The sequence below is a fragment of the Amaranthus tricolor genome, chromosome 5 (genome assembly GCF_026212465.1).
Source record: "Amaranthus tricolor cultivar Red isolate AtriRed21 chromosome 5, ASM2621246v1, whole genome shotgun sequence".
Taxonomy (NCBI): domain Eukaryota; kingdom Viridiplantae; phylum Streptophyta; class Magnoliopsida; order Caryophyllales; family Amaranthaceae; genus Amaranthus; species Amaranthus tricolor.
This window is the reverse complement of record NC_080051.1, coordinates 20,456,432-20,471,943: the sequence shown is the minus strand read 5'-3', so window position 1 is coordinate 20,471,943 and position 15,512 is coordinate 20,456,432. Positions and strand designations below refer to the sequence as shown.

The following is a 15,512-nucleotide window of genomic DNA, read 5'->3' as shown; positions in this document are numbered from 1 at the left end:
CGTGTGGAGTATTTGTGTATGGCTCTTTTGACATATGATTGCATAACAATTCTCCCTTCTTATGGTTTTTTTCCTATAGGTTTTTTTATGCCGACGTATAGTTGGGTATATGTTTTTTTATTAATAAAATATTTACTTATAAAAAAAATTCACAACTGGAGAAGTATTAGAATTACGCGAGAAAAATTATCCAATTTGTATTTTTCATATAAGTTATATAATGCATTTAATCGAAGAATTATGAATTAGCCTAATATTAGAGTTTTTATCCCTATAACAAAAATTCAATTCTCACCGTTATAAGAAATATTAAATTTTTTTCTAACTCCAAACACAAATAAAAGTATTTAATAGAAAATATTAAGATAGACCAAAAAATAAAAATAAATATTAACTAGCCAAGTGTTTTACGCCAACATTAATACTCTATATTATGTAAAATTTATGTTGTGTAAAATTTATGAACATGTTTACATCTTATCTTGTTGAACTAAGATATTAATTAAATTTATTAAAATAGTACTCCCTCCGTTCTCTAATGTTCTTCTCATTTGGAATATTCTACCTTAAGGTGAGAGAAATTTAATCAATGTTTTTAACACATATTTATAAGGTAAAATGTATTCATGTGAGATCTCGTTAGATTCATCTTAATATATACTTTTTTATTATGTATTTTTTACAGTTTTTTATTATATATATTTAGAGATATTGAAGTTTCAAACTTACATTAAAAACAGTGTAAAAAGTAAATGATAAAAACAAAAGGAAACGATGGGAGTAATATTTTATAGTAAAGAGAATTCGCATATAAAAATGTCTTAGATTAGAATTTTCATGGTATATTTTATTTTAAAAGAACAAGTTGTATTTTTTCTAACCCCTAATTTTAAAATAACAAGTTATGATGTACTATATTCTAACTCCTAACATAAATTAGTGTCTAAATTTCTGCAATTTAACTTTTAATTCTTCACTAATTGTATCATTCCGACCACAAGTAGTGGGGGGTCCCACCACATTGACTCTTTCTTTCTCACACTCAACAAAAATTCTCATTCTTTTTCCCTGGTTTGATGATGAATTCTAACTTCATACATCAAAAACATGCCCAAAATAAGACTCCACTCGTGGCCTTATGTTGTTGGGACTGTTCAAGACTTGATAAGTCATAAGACTCTCAGTTTTTTTGTTCACCTTTCTTTCTGCACCCATTTTAAATTAAATTTTAAATTTAATATTTCTAAATAAGTATTATAAAAATGAAAAATTATGATTGATATCTTTAAATTTTTGCACTTTATTGATGGTACTCTTAAATTTTTTCGATTATCAATGATAACCTCGCGTTATTAAGCGTCTTACAATCGTAATATTTTCTTATTTTTTCTGTCCAAAATCGTCTAGAATCGTTAAGTTTTTTCTTTTTCTTTTATTTTTCAATTTAAAACATAAAAAAATAAAAGAAAAAGAAAAAAATAACGGTTTTGAACGGAAAAAATTAGAAAAAGTTACGGTTGTAAGACGCTTAATAACACAAGAATACCATTGATAATCAAAAAAACTTAGGGATACCATCGATAATTTCCATATAAAAATTTATAAAAAATTATATGATAAATTATAAATTAAGGTGAATATAACAAATGAATATATTTTACTTGCGAAAAATTACTTTATATGAAAACAAATGCATGTCTTCCGGGGAGATTGTTGGTTCTTTCTTACTCATACTAGCCAAGACTATTACAAGGTGGTGTGGATGTAATTTGAAAGAAAATAAACTAATCCCAATCGAAAAATATGAGAGTAAATTGAATAAAACCTACTAAAATAGGCTATAGTATTGTGGGCAAGGCTAACGTTATATTGTAGGATTTGAGGTTTCATCAGCAGAAGAATCATAAGTACTTTTAGCGTACTGATAGTTGACTCCGATTACACCTTATCTCCAGGTATTTTAAGTATCTTTTTATTGTAAGATCGCCTAATCCTAAGGGGTTCTTACAAGCTTTAATCACGGATCGAAAGAAAGAACGATGAAGGGAATGAAAGTGGTGAAGGGCGATGAAATGGACTAAACTTTTTTGTGTTTTCTTTTTGTTGATTTTCGAAACAGCAAGTAAATGATAGTGATGGCTAAAATCGTAACTCACTATGAATCCACGTAGCAAGTAACGACGCTCTTAAGGCACAGGTGCATGCGCCAAATACACCAAGCATAAGAACTTTTGCAAATACGACTCTGATCCAAGAATCATACAAACAAAGGGGATTTGAAACAAACGTTTCGGGTTTTCTTTATCATTAATCAACTTTGAAAATTACATTACATGCTAAGCTATTTATAAAGAAAGCAAAACAAAAGAAACTAACTTAAAAATCGACTCATAACCACCTAATTATTCAGAAATAAACTACTTAAAAACCGACTAATAACTTCCATTGACTTCCTAATTTAATTCAAAAAATAACTCCTAAAAAACCTATTTGAAAACCGAAAATAACCACCTATTTTTCTAATTTTTTTGTTTAATTACATGGAAATAACTACCTAGTTACTTACTTAAAAGGCTTCAAGAGATGGCCTTCCACAAGCTAGAGTGGCGTCATTTTGCTGCTTGTAACTTCCGTGCTTTTGATTTAATTTCCGTCTTTGATTTCCTCTTGATCTAAATAACTCTTCGTGCTTCGACTTTTGTTTTACTTGACAACACTTAAATACATGACATATTTTTGTTTGTTTTTCTTGATTAAAATAAAATACTAAAATATAGATGAACGGACCCTAAATAACATAAACTAAACATGAAATAAAAACTTAAACATTAAAGTTCAGATTTGCATGAGGTGACACTTGATTACGTATGATCTTTGAAAGGTGGCTTAAATGATTGCCTGTTACATGAGGGTGTGGCGCCAACACTTTTGCATTTTCTCGTTTCATTACCAAAACAGTTTGGCGCCGTCTGTAGGGAGAGAAACGTAAAAGTCGTGACTTCTAAAAAAAACCCGATCAATTTACTCGTATTTATCCAGGAGGCAAAGCGTTATTAATTTGGTTGTTAAAAGCTTGGCTCGAATAAATTGCAGTAAATAATCATATAGCCTTTTATTTTTAGTTCAAATTTAGTTATAAGTTGGGTTAATATTACATACTACTTATAATCTTTGGATATGATTATTATATGCATAGTTCCTTACCGTGTCAGTGGGTAAGTGATTATTAATGGCAAATCACAATGTGGCTTCCTCTGAAAAACCCAACAAAATAGAGTCTATTCCCAATCTATGGCCAAAATAAAAAAAAATTCCCACTTTCCTTAAAATGGGAAAGTATTTCCAAGTTTACCGTCCACGTAGGATTGCTTTGAGAAATTTTTTTTTTTTTTTAATAAAACCGCTACATGAAATGACGGTTTTATTCATGCATTTGAAGTAAAACGCCATCTGAGATGGCGGTTTGGTTAAGTGAATTTTTTTTAAAAAAAAAAAAAAAAAAATTAATATGTGGAGTAAACCGCCACTTGAAGTGGCGGTTTGGTATCAATACAAAACAGCAGCTTCCTTCGACATTTTTCACAATTCATTTTGCTCTTCTTGCTTCTTGCCGGTATAACCCTAAAAAAAAAATTTCTTCACTCTCATTTACTTTAAATTTACAATTACTCTCATTCCACTAAACTAATCAACTACATTCCCATCTTCTCCTTGTGTACTAGTTTATTTTCATCCTCATTTAAGGTATGAATAAAACCCTAATTTTTGTTCAATATGCAAATTGTTTATTTTGTTCATTATTGTTTTGAATTGAAGTTATAAAAACGTTAAATGTTTGTTACATTCTATTGTTTTCATGATTTATGCTTACGTTTTACACATTTGCAGTTGAATTTTAGGATTTGTTTTGTATGCATATAAAGTGTTTGATGAAATGCTTCAATGAAAGTTTATTACTTTGTAGGGTTAGTTTAATGGTTTTTGTATATATTCATGCTATTTTTAGCTTTTATATTTGAAATGAACCTTATAATAAGTGTTCTAATACCTTAGTATCACAAATTCTTGTATTCAAATTTACACTTCCCGTTATAGTGTATTGGGGTGAGGAAGTCATGATATTGGTTGCAAATTGGTAGCAAATTGGTGGAGATATCACATGAAAGATCATTATCCCATTGAAAAACATGTTGAATTGGTTGCAAATTTGGATAATGCGAGGGAAGTCATGATATTTTTATGATTTTTATAACACTTATGGCGATGAAAAACACGTAACAGCGATCATGGCGATGCCGGGCCCAGTTGATCCATCAGTGCTTACGCTTCAGGCGACACACAGGAGCGTAGCTGCGTGGGAGGGCTCCACTGCCCAATTGGTTACTCGTCAGCACTACCAGGCGAGTACGTTACGGTGGGAGGTGGATGACAGGGTATTAGACGTAGTCGAGCTAGCTGGTTTTAGATACATTCACCGGTTGTTGGGCGGGGGCTTAGAGCTCGATTGAGCACTTATCACTGCATTGGTGGAGAGGTGGAGGCCGGAGACACATACCTTCCACCTCACAGTTGGCGAGGCAACGATCACGTTGCAAGATGTGGCAGTTATCATGGGACTGCCGGTTGAAGGACAAGCAGTCATTGGTCATGGGGAGGGAAATTGGCCAGCATTAGTACATGAGCTGCTAGGGGTTTGGCCGGAAAACCCTCAAGACCCCTCACAGCCGAAGATCATCGTTGGATCGTCATTGAAGCTGACTTGGCTTCGACAGCATTTTAGCGCGCTTGAGGATGATGCAGATGATGTGACGGTTGACAGACATGCCCGAGCTTACATTTTGTACCTGTTTGGATGCATCTTGTTTTCGGACAAGAGCGGCGACTCGGTACAGTTGATCTATCTCCCTCTACTGGGAGACTTGGAGCGCGTAGATGAGTACAGTTGGGGAAGTGCTACCCTAGCGTATCTGTATTGTAACTTATGTCGAGCATCTCGTAAGAGTGCCAAGGACATGGGTGGATGCTTGATGTTGTTACAGATATGGTCATGGGAGCACATTCATATAGGGAGGCCCATTATTCGGACGGTTCGACCGGATGGGCAACATGATCAGGAAGATGACGCGGATGATTTTGAACCGATATTAGGGTCACAGCATCGGCGCGGGATGGATCCTTTGGCAGTAAGGTAGCAACACTCAATTCACTATTCAAATTCATAATTTCACTATTTTATGATAGATGAAAATGTTTATTTGTTTACAGCTGGCTTCGCGTATATCTTTCGAGATCCCACTCCCCACATACTCTCGTCTACTACAGGGACGCACTAGATCGACAACGGGACGAGCAGGTTAGTAACATTTACTATTTGTATTAGTTATGAATAAATTGTATACATTACTAAGCATATTGATTTCTATTACAGATGACATGGCAGCCTTACACAGCGGCTAAGATGGAAGCTCTACCGCACATATGTACATCGGGCCACGAGATTTGGAGATCGCGTTGTCCTCTTATTTGCTTTGACATCGTCGAGCTACATCTCCCGGATCGTGTCATGCGTCAATTCGGTTTGGAGCAGGTAATTCCGCAAGCCTGTGACACCCAACGTCAACTACATGCGATCGATCGGAGGACTGGGGACAAGAACTACCTCGTACGACATAGATCGCATGTAGATGCGTGGAACGACCGAGCATCTACATTGGTTGGAGGAGATAACTTCACAGGTCATAGCTCTGCTATGTACATGAGTTGGTACAGGCGCATCTCCATATTACGCCTAACGAACATCGCATTTGCGCAGCCAGGATCACATTACCATCCGACATCTACGTTACTGGTACGTTTTCTTTCAACACTCATAACAAATAGTAATAGTTTTAAGTAACTTTTTTAACAATATAATGATAACAAACAGGCTGAGCGCATCCGATCGGTGTTGATACAATGTAATGACACGATTCAAGGGGCCGCTACATCGCCAGTTGACGTGGGCTATCGGCTATGTTCTCAGACCTTAGGATCCATTAATGCGTCGTTGACCGATGCATTGAGTCAAGCGGGTTATGAGTAACTCATACCGACTCCACCCGTCATTGGCGACGTAGATGACACATTCCACACTCCTTCTCCAAGGAGTTCAGCCCATCGAGGTAGCTCTTCCGGAGGATCCAGTTCTCGGTCCACAAGAGGCCGCCAGCGTTCATCTACTCAGGGTCGGTCTTCCAGATCGCCATCGACATCCGCTACTATGTCGCCGTTTGTTCCCCCGTCTTCCATCAACACTCCTCCGCCACATCCATCGCCTTCGCAAAGGATTATCACATATCAGCGTGCTAGTCAACGACGAGCTCCTACTCTTAATGTCATTGCGGAGGTTGACGAGTTCACACCATCATCATCCACCAGTGCGCAAAACAAAAGGGGCTGGGGGTTGTAGTTTAACAAACTTTGTATATTCTTATATTATTTTAACTTCTTGTATATTCTTGTATGATTTTAACTTTGTATGTTCATGATTGTAATATATCTTCGCATTATTTTCATAATTAATTTTTTCAAATCAAACTGGTTCGTAATTGATTAATATGGAATAGATGGTATTGAACTAGTTTAATGCAGGTTACGTTCACTATTTAGGGGAAATGAAAGAAAAAAAAATATTGTTGCAGGCCACCAGCAAACCGCCACATGAAGTGGCGGTTTACCAGGGATCAAACCGCCACATGAGATGGCGGTTTGCCTTGACCAAACCGCCACTTCATGTGGCGTTTTTGTGCTTTATGTAAATCGCCATTTCAAGTGGCGGTTTGGTCTGAAAAAAAAAAAAAAGACTTTTCCACGTGGACGGTATTCTGGGAAATTCTTTCCCAAATTAGGTAAAGTGGGAAATTTTTTTTTTTAAACATTATTTAGAGAAATGACTCAACAAAATACTCAGGAAGTGAGCAATCAAAGTGTCTTCTTTCTCAAGTCTTCAAAAATCTCTGCACTCAACTTTATCTTTCATAAGGTTTTATTTCGTCGACCTCAAACCATACATTTATGGCGGAATTCATGAATATATCGGTCGAATCCCTCAATGATTGCCACCGCAGTTAAAAAAAATCAGTCTCAATATTGGAGTTCGATTTGATGCACCTTCTTAAAGGATTATTAGATCCATAGAATATATCCAAAAAAACTTTAACTGACTAAAAAATTCAGTCCGAATGTTGAAGTTTGGTTTGATGCACTATCTAAAGGATTAGATGACCCGTAGAAAGTTTCTAAACTAGCTTCAACTAAGTGGTTTTGGTCTAAAAAAATTAGTCCACATATTGCCCAGCTCAATGCATTGGCTGGATCCGGATATTATCTGACAGTGGTTCAAACTATTTACATCGAATCCCCGGAAAACTACCTACAGTGAGTGTATTGGTTGAATCCGAGTACGTTTTAATAGTAGTTCAAACTATCTACATTAGATCCTCGGAAAACTACCTGCGTTAATTGTATTGGCTGGATTCGGGTATGATCTGACTGTAGTTCAAACCATCCACCTACAAAAGAACAATCTCAGGTGAATGGATACATGGAGCAAAATATCACCATCGCCTTCTAATGAATTGCTACATAAAGGATGCAAATCTTTGACTTGTATTGTCAAGTGAAGAATATATTGTATTAATTTGGTGGTGATCACACAGTTATTCTTACTTTTATTCATTAACGTATATCGAGTGTTTCATATTTGTTATATTCATGGGTCGATGTGGAAAGTGATCAAGTATGATATTGACACATATTTAAAGAATTATTTATTAATTCTGCGTGGGAATTCAATACTTCAATTATTATTCTTATTATATTGGATCTTACTTATATGTGGTTTTCAACGAAGAATGTATAAAGTCATCTGAGCTTTCACCTAGTTTGAAAGTCATATTATTATTAAAGTCCTGAAATGTGAGCGTTAGTTGTTATATTATGGAATCATCTAAGCTTTCACCGAGTTTGAAAGTCATATTATTATTAAAGTCTCAAAACATGGGCGTTATTTGTCATATTATGGAATCATCTAAGTTTTCAATTAGTTTGAAGTCATATTATTAGTTAAGCCCCAAAATGATTGATTTTGAGAAATATTTTCTTAGTATTCATCTTAATTATCAAACTTTCACCTTGTTTCAAAGTAGGATCCTTGCGAGTGTCACTTAGCTTGATAACTCGGACTCTTATTAAGCCCCAAAACGAGTGATTTTGGGCGTTATTTGTCAAAGTATTCATAGCGAGTATCATCTAGCTTGATAATTCAATCATTTATTAAGTGGACTTATGTCCGATCAGTATATTCATCAATGTTTTTGAAGGATTCACCTCGTATGATTCCTTATCTAAGTCCTGGGTGATTGACGGCTGGGCAATGCAGACCTATGTCCGATCCAAATATTCCTTAAATGCGGACTTATGTCCGATTTGAATATTCATCAATGCTTTTGAAAGATTCATCTAGTATGATTCCTTATCTAAGTCCCAGGTGATTGACTGTTGGGCCATATAATCATATCAGGCTCAAATGCCGAATCATCATATCAGGCTCTAAAATCAAATCATCAAAAGTGGCCCAAAGGCCAAACATTTATAATTCATGGGGCTTCCACCAACATGGGCCCATCGAGGCAAGAATTTAAAGTTTATTTTATTCGGACCTTATTGTATGGTTTCTTCCGAACATTTAATTGGTTTGCATCACAGGTATGATTTTTTCCGCATAAAGACTGATACCCTCACTACGTTAAATTCCCTCATCTATCACTCTTCATGTGCTTGAAACAATTCCAAAATAAGAATTTTACGTCTTTGAGCACGCATGGAACCTTTGATTATATCTCGACGAAAATCAGATTGTTGGGCATACTGTGTCAAATCCACTTCGTCTGCATCGTTATTATCTTGCTTAGTCGTATAAATCACTACAGGGTTCGATTGCCTTGTGCGGATTTCATAATCCAGCACCACGTCTTTTTCAAGTGCTCTTTCATATTGTTCGGGCTCGTTAATTAATTGGTGTGACCAACGAGGAACTTTTTTTCTTATTTCGTTTATTCTTTTTGAAATTGGTTGAGTAAACGCATATGTGGGGCTAATGTTATGGGGTTAAATAAATAAACCCGTAATTTATTTAGTCAAACCCTAAATCACCCACCTCGGTCCAATAACTTCCTAAAATAACTACCCACTACTCACTATAACCTACCACTCACCCATCATATCCATGATGTCCACTTTAATTCACCATCCAACCTCTATTCTACAATTAGAAATAAATATTGCATACATCATTTGCACTGAACTAAGCTTTTATATTGCTATCATTCCTCCACAATAAATATCCATCCTCCTACATACAATCTATATTTAACCAAATATTCTTTCAACTAATCTGAACTCATCCTACAATTCGTTAATCTTGTATTCATTAATTATCATATATTCATTACTTTCGGTTTTTCGATTTGACTTGAGCGTCGGAGGGGTTTTTCCAGAAAACCACCCCCGGACAAGGCTAACGTTGTATTGCAGGATTTGAGGTCTCATCAGTGGAATAATCATAAGCACTTTTAGCATACTGACAATTGTCCCCGATTACACTTTATCTCCAGATATTTTAAGTGTCTTTTTTGCACTTCCTCGTTTTATTACCGAAACAAGTATGAAGGGCATATATTAGAGTTATTGATAGTTAACTTTTGTATTACTGAAAGAAAATTCAATTCAACTTAAGACTATGAACTTAAGTTATGTCACTTTAAACTAAGTCATTAACAAGAATTTTTGTATTTAAGTTATGAGTAATACTCTAAAACTATAAAAGATTATCACTTTAAAATTTTAAAAGATCACTTTACAGTTATAATTATAAGCTAAGTGATCACATCAAAATAGTAAGTATACATAAAATTAGCTTAATAAAAATTGTCTCATTGAGAAACCTACTTAAATAAATTTGTGTAATATGTTTGTTTTTGAAATTATATATGTGCTCTTCTCAACATTTTATTGAATTTTTTTTACGTACGATTGATTTATAGTGACATGGTTACTTGTAGTATTGTGTGGAATACAAATATGAGTTTAGATTAACAATTTACAAACAAATAATTTAGGAGGATCTCTTAGTAAATAACGGTGATTTGTAAAGTTAACAAATTATTTTCATGTGGTAGAATTTGATGGGGTGGAAGTTTGTGATTTTAATTTACCTTTTTAGTTTTATTTATTTTACTATTATATTCTTTTTGTATTTTTGTGGTGATTTAGAAATTACGATGATTGATTAGAAATTTCTAATAATTTAATGCTTTTCATGTAATGTATCTTTATCGCATATATAATTCAATCTAATTATAAATAATATCATATTTATTTCTAAATATTACTGAAAAGAGAGGTGTATACCTTACTCAAGGATCACAAAATGAAGTTTAGATGAGACTTTATGATGTGTCTTAGTGTATAAACCAAATAATGCAAGTTAGTTTAATGAATGACAATAATAAAAAAATAACCAAGACAAAGATTTAAGGTGGTTCACCAATCAATGAGCTACATCCACCATCTAGCCTAAGATTATATTATTTGTTTAAAGGAGAGTTACAAAACTTGATAGGATTTACAGCGGAGATTCAGTGTAAGAAGAGAGGAGCTAATTTAGAGAGAAAACTAAAGAAGAAAGGTTGTTCTATGTTTGAGACTTTGGTGCAATTAACTAAGGCTTAGGTAAAAGTATGGAACTTAGTACTACAATATGGGGCAGCAACATAAAAAACTGAGTCCAAGTCGAGCCGGGCCTGCAGGTCGTCCAGTCTGACTTCTTTTGTTGCTTGCTTCTTATTTCTTGGTCCCCTACTTCATTAATTACTTGGTGTACTTCTTATCCGATGTCTCCACTGCCAATAGTACATTGTATTAATGTACTAACTTGATTCCTAACAAACCAATTACAAGTTAGTACTTGGTACTATATCCTCATCTTACTTAACATTAACACACATGATTACTTTTCTTAATCATTATTTTGATTACTTGGTGAAATAAGTTACCAATAATCCTAATAATTACACGTAGTGTTTGCTATTTAGGGTCAAACTTTATGTTAATCTTATCACTAACAAGAATAAAAATGCTTACTTTTGACATTTAAACTCACTCTAAATGACAATCATTTAATGATATTGAATAATAGAATATTGTAATCGTTTGAGATTAAGGAAAATAAAATTATTGAAAATGATAACATAAAGTGTTCTTTAAGAAACACGGTTGTCTAACTCTAACCTAATACTTTTTTCGTCACTCTATATTTTTGGGTTGGTCTATTTTTTTTAATGTATTTTTTTCTTAAGGCAACCTTTTCTTTTAATTAGTGGTGGTTTTGCACAAAAAGTATGATAGTAATATACATACTAAAGTTAGATAATCATCCTCTCAAGCTAATGCTATATTCAGGGTTTGATTTCTGTGAATTGGGAGTTGTTGGAGCCTCCATTTTGGACTTTTTCATCTCCTCGGGCGCCTTCCTTTCTGCCCAAAGTATGTAAGATTGATATTTATTTTTGTGCACCGATATATTATATATCGTCTAATTCTACAAGTGGTGAACATTTTCTATTTGGTGGGTTTTTTTAAAAATTTTTATGGCTATAGTTGTATTGATTTTAATTTAAAAGTGATTAATTTTAATTCTAAATGATTAATTTTAATATTAAAGTATATAACTTTAAATAGATCAATTATGACCTTTTAAAGTAATTAAATTTGATCTAAAAGTAATTAATACCGATTGCAAAGTGATTTATTTCAACTTATAATTGATCGGTTATAACTTTTAAGTGGTCAATTCTGATCTTAAAGTGACCAATTCTAACCTTAAAGTGATTAGTTAAATAACCAATTACAACCTTAAATTATAGAGTTGTTCATGGGCGGGCTATCAGCTAGGCTCGACCCACCCGGCTCGAAAAACGGCGGACTTGGACAACGTTTTTCAAAAAAAATTTGAATTTGAACAGGTAATACCCGCCCGCCAAGATAAATGGGCGGGTAGCTACGCCAAAAAAAATACCCGCGGGTAAACCCGCCCGCCCGCTAAGTTTAATATATTAATTATTTAATAATTAATTCTATTGATTATGAAACTAGTAGTCTACTGTTTAGACTATAGTCTGCTATATACCCAACTTTAGTAATTAGAGTCCATAACCACTTTAATAATTTTTTTAATTTATTATGATCAGAGACGTATATGTTTGGACTTCATACTTCGTAGTAAGATAAATCGATGATGCAATACTTTTGTTGGATTATCCAACATAATGTTTATATTCATGTAATTTGAGTATTTTGAGACTTTTTATGTATTTTGAGTATTTTGGACAATGTATTGTATTTTAATTGTTATTAAAATTAACTTTATAATTTGTATTATATTTTTAATTTTTATATAATAAATATCCGCCTACCCGCGGGTCCCGCCCACTTTAAAAACGGGTGGGTAGCGACAAAAAATTATGCCTGCATCGGGCTTTTGAATATTTAAGCCCACCGATAGATTTTTTAGGTACTAACAGATCCGCTACCCGCCCAAATCCGACCATAAACACCCGTACCTTAAAATAATCAACTTAAAAATTAGTGCACTCTTTGGTCAAGCCCGTATGCTCTTGTATATATATTTGACTCAATTAATTAAAAATAAAATTACAAATATGTTTATCATGAAGATAACCAATGTTGCTCACTTGGTCTTCCAAATGACATCATCATCTAAGGAGGGACGAAGGATGACAAATCATACATGTAAAAAAAATGCAATTAAAAAGTGTCTCAATTCGAAAAAAAATTAATAAAATTGCAAAGAACCAATATCATTTAAATTACGATAAATATTTTTATCAAAATTTTCTATCTTAAACAAAAAAATTAAAAAGGCTTAAAATTTGACTTTTCAACCTAACATTCTAAAATCATAAACGCCAACCACTAAGCTAAATCTTTGGATTGTAAGTCTTTCTTTCATTCTCATATATAGTCTCAATTCCATCATTACAATTATAACTCATATGTGATGAATTTCAACATAAATGTTTCATACTCTTACTTTTGACAATTGACTTAAAATTTTCAAATGTGAAAAAGAATTGACTTGGCTTACGTTCAAGTGGCTTAGCTTAGTGGTGCATTCTATTCTGAATTATCTTGCCGTAAATGAAATAAATACAAATTAACCATTTGTGGTGCATTATATTCTAATTTTTCTTGCTCAATTGAAAACGCGTTTAGAGGAATTTAACCCTTGCAATTTGACTTGCACCGTTGTCTTTTTCAAAGGGGTTTGAATTTTGAGCATTAGTACAAATCACTTATCTATCGTATACCATTTTAGAAGAGTCGATTATTATGAACTTTATGTTAAAAATAACACTTATTCGTAAGAGGATAATGTTGTTTTGTCAAATAAATAAATACTTTAAACAAATTTTAAAAAATTTCACTAGTCTTACAGAAAGAGCCAAGTATCTAAAAAATACTTCTACATACAACTAAAAATCTCAAATCAAGTCCAAAAGTCAAAATCAATAAAGATATTTGTCGAAACTACCATCCTTTATTTGCAAATTGGTGGAGGCTGCCATAAAACTTGTGTGACTTAATCATGACTAACGTAAAAAAAAACTTGTCAAACCAAGAAAAAACCCACATTTACCATTATCAAATTCAACAGACATTCTCTAACAAAAAATATAATAGTTTAACAAATATGCAATGTGCAAGGCTACCTCTAAATGAAGATAGCATTATTCTTGTGATTTGTTGTTAATAAAAAAAGAGAGATGTAAACTTTGATAAAAAAAAAAAAAAAGAAGTAGCAATTTGATGTGAATAATAAGATTTGATAAAGTGTAGCAACAATTTGATGTGAATGCTACTACCTTCTTAGTTTACTGTCAATCACAATAAGCTGTAAAGTACATTAACAATGGATAATCAAGTGTAGTAACAATCACCGTTTACTGATAATTGATGAATTGCATAATAAAGTCAATTGATAAATTAACTATTAAAGTAAACATCAACATAGAATAATAATATTCTTATTGACAGATTGACTAACAAGGTAAACATCAACATAGTATATTTTAATATTCTTATTGACATAGCATAGTAACATCAATCGTTTATCATAGAGAAGAATGACAGATTTGTGATTATACAAGTCGCTCAATAATATTCTTATTCATAGAGATCCAAAAATATAAAACAATAAGTACAAGATAATAACATTATGACTACAATATTTTAGCTTAGTAAAACTCCTTACCTATAATAACACTATTTTTAGAATTAAGTTTTAAAGAATACCAAAATTAAAATTTTCCAACCCCCATTAGGAAAATCATACCATAAACCTAGCTCTAATCAGAAATACTTAAGGAAACATGAAATTCAAATATATACATATTTAGGAATACCAATTAAGATAGGATTAATACAATGGATTATATCGAATCATATCATCAAAAATTAAATTTAAAAAATAAAGTGTTATGAATCTCAATTGATGTATATTACACCAAGTCATATTAATTTATTTGGTAATTAAGACAATAATATAGGTAATAGTATTCTAATTTTATAAAGGTTATTGTATAGGTAAATTTGATCATGATGATATTTTAATGGATAATTTTGATAAAATATAATTTTCATTTGAATTATTCTTTAAAATTAATATATATATATATATATATATATATATATATATATATATATATATATATATATATATATATATATATATATATTTCGTATATTGCACGAGTTTATTTACTAGTTTATAAACAATTTTAAGATTCATAATGAAAATTGATTCTTGTCGCAATTGGAAAGTAAGTACTATGTAAGTACTTTCTCAAATAAAGTCTTGAATTCAATTCTAACATAGTCATCTCCTTTCCTTAACTTAATACGTAGTCAACAAAGAAAATCAAAAGGGAAATTCCACGTGGCCGGTAATCTTGAAGTTTTGAGTTTTTCATGTGGTAACCAAAACTTTTAAAAAATCCACGCGGTAACCCCGAGGTTTAAGTAATTGTTTCACCGTGACCTTTTTACACATAAAAACGTTAGCAAACGTTAATTTCGAAGCTTTAAAGTTGTTGTACGTCTATTTATGCGAGCCGTCATTTCAAATGCCATCAATTTCAACCCTTTTCCCCAAAATATAAACCCCAACTCTACCATCTTTCATCCAAATCATATTTTTTCCCTCAAATCCAAAGATGGTAGAGTTAGGATTTATATTCTGGTGGAAAGGTTGAAATTGATAGCATTTGAAATGGTGAGTTGCATAAATAGGCGTAAAATAGTCTTTAAGCTTCGAAATTAACGTTTGCTAACATTTTGCTAACGTTTTTATGCAAAAAGGTCATGGTGGAACAATTTGGTAACACTCAGGTTAT

General features: G+C 32.7%; 1 protein-coding gene across 1 annotated transcript; it reads left to right on the top strand.

The window, feature by feature from the left end:
- Window positions 1-4,974: 4,974 nt before the first annotated feature.
- LOC130813551 (serine/threonine-protein phosphatase 7 long form homolog) lies at window positions 4,975-6,082 on the top strand. Its single transcript, XM_057679389.1, has 4 exons — window positions 4,975-5,188; window positions 5,266-5,353; window positions 5,429-5,848; window positions 5,927-6,082. Exons 1-4 carry the CDS (start codon window positions 5,013-5,015, stop codon window positions 6,080-6,082), a joined length of 840 nt encoding a protein of 279 aa, XP_057535372.1. The 5' UTR covers window positions 4,975-5,012.
- Window positions 6,083-15,512: the final 9,430 nt, after the last annotated feature.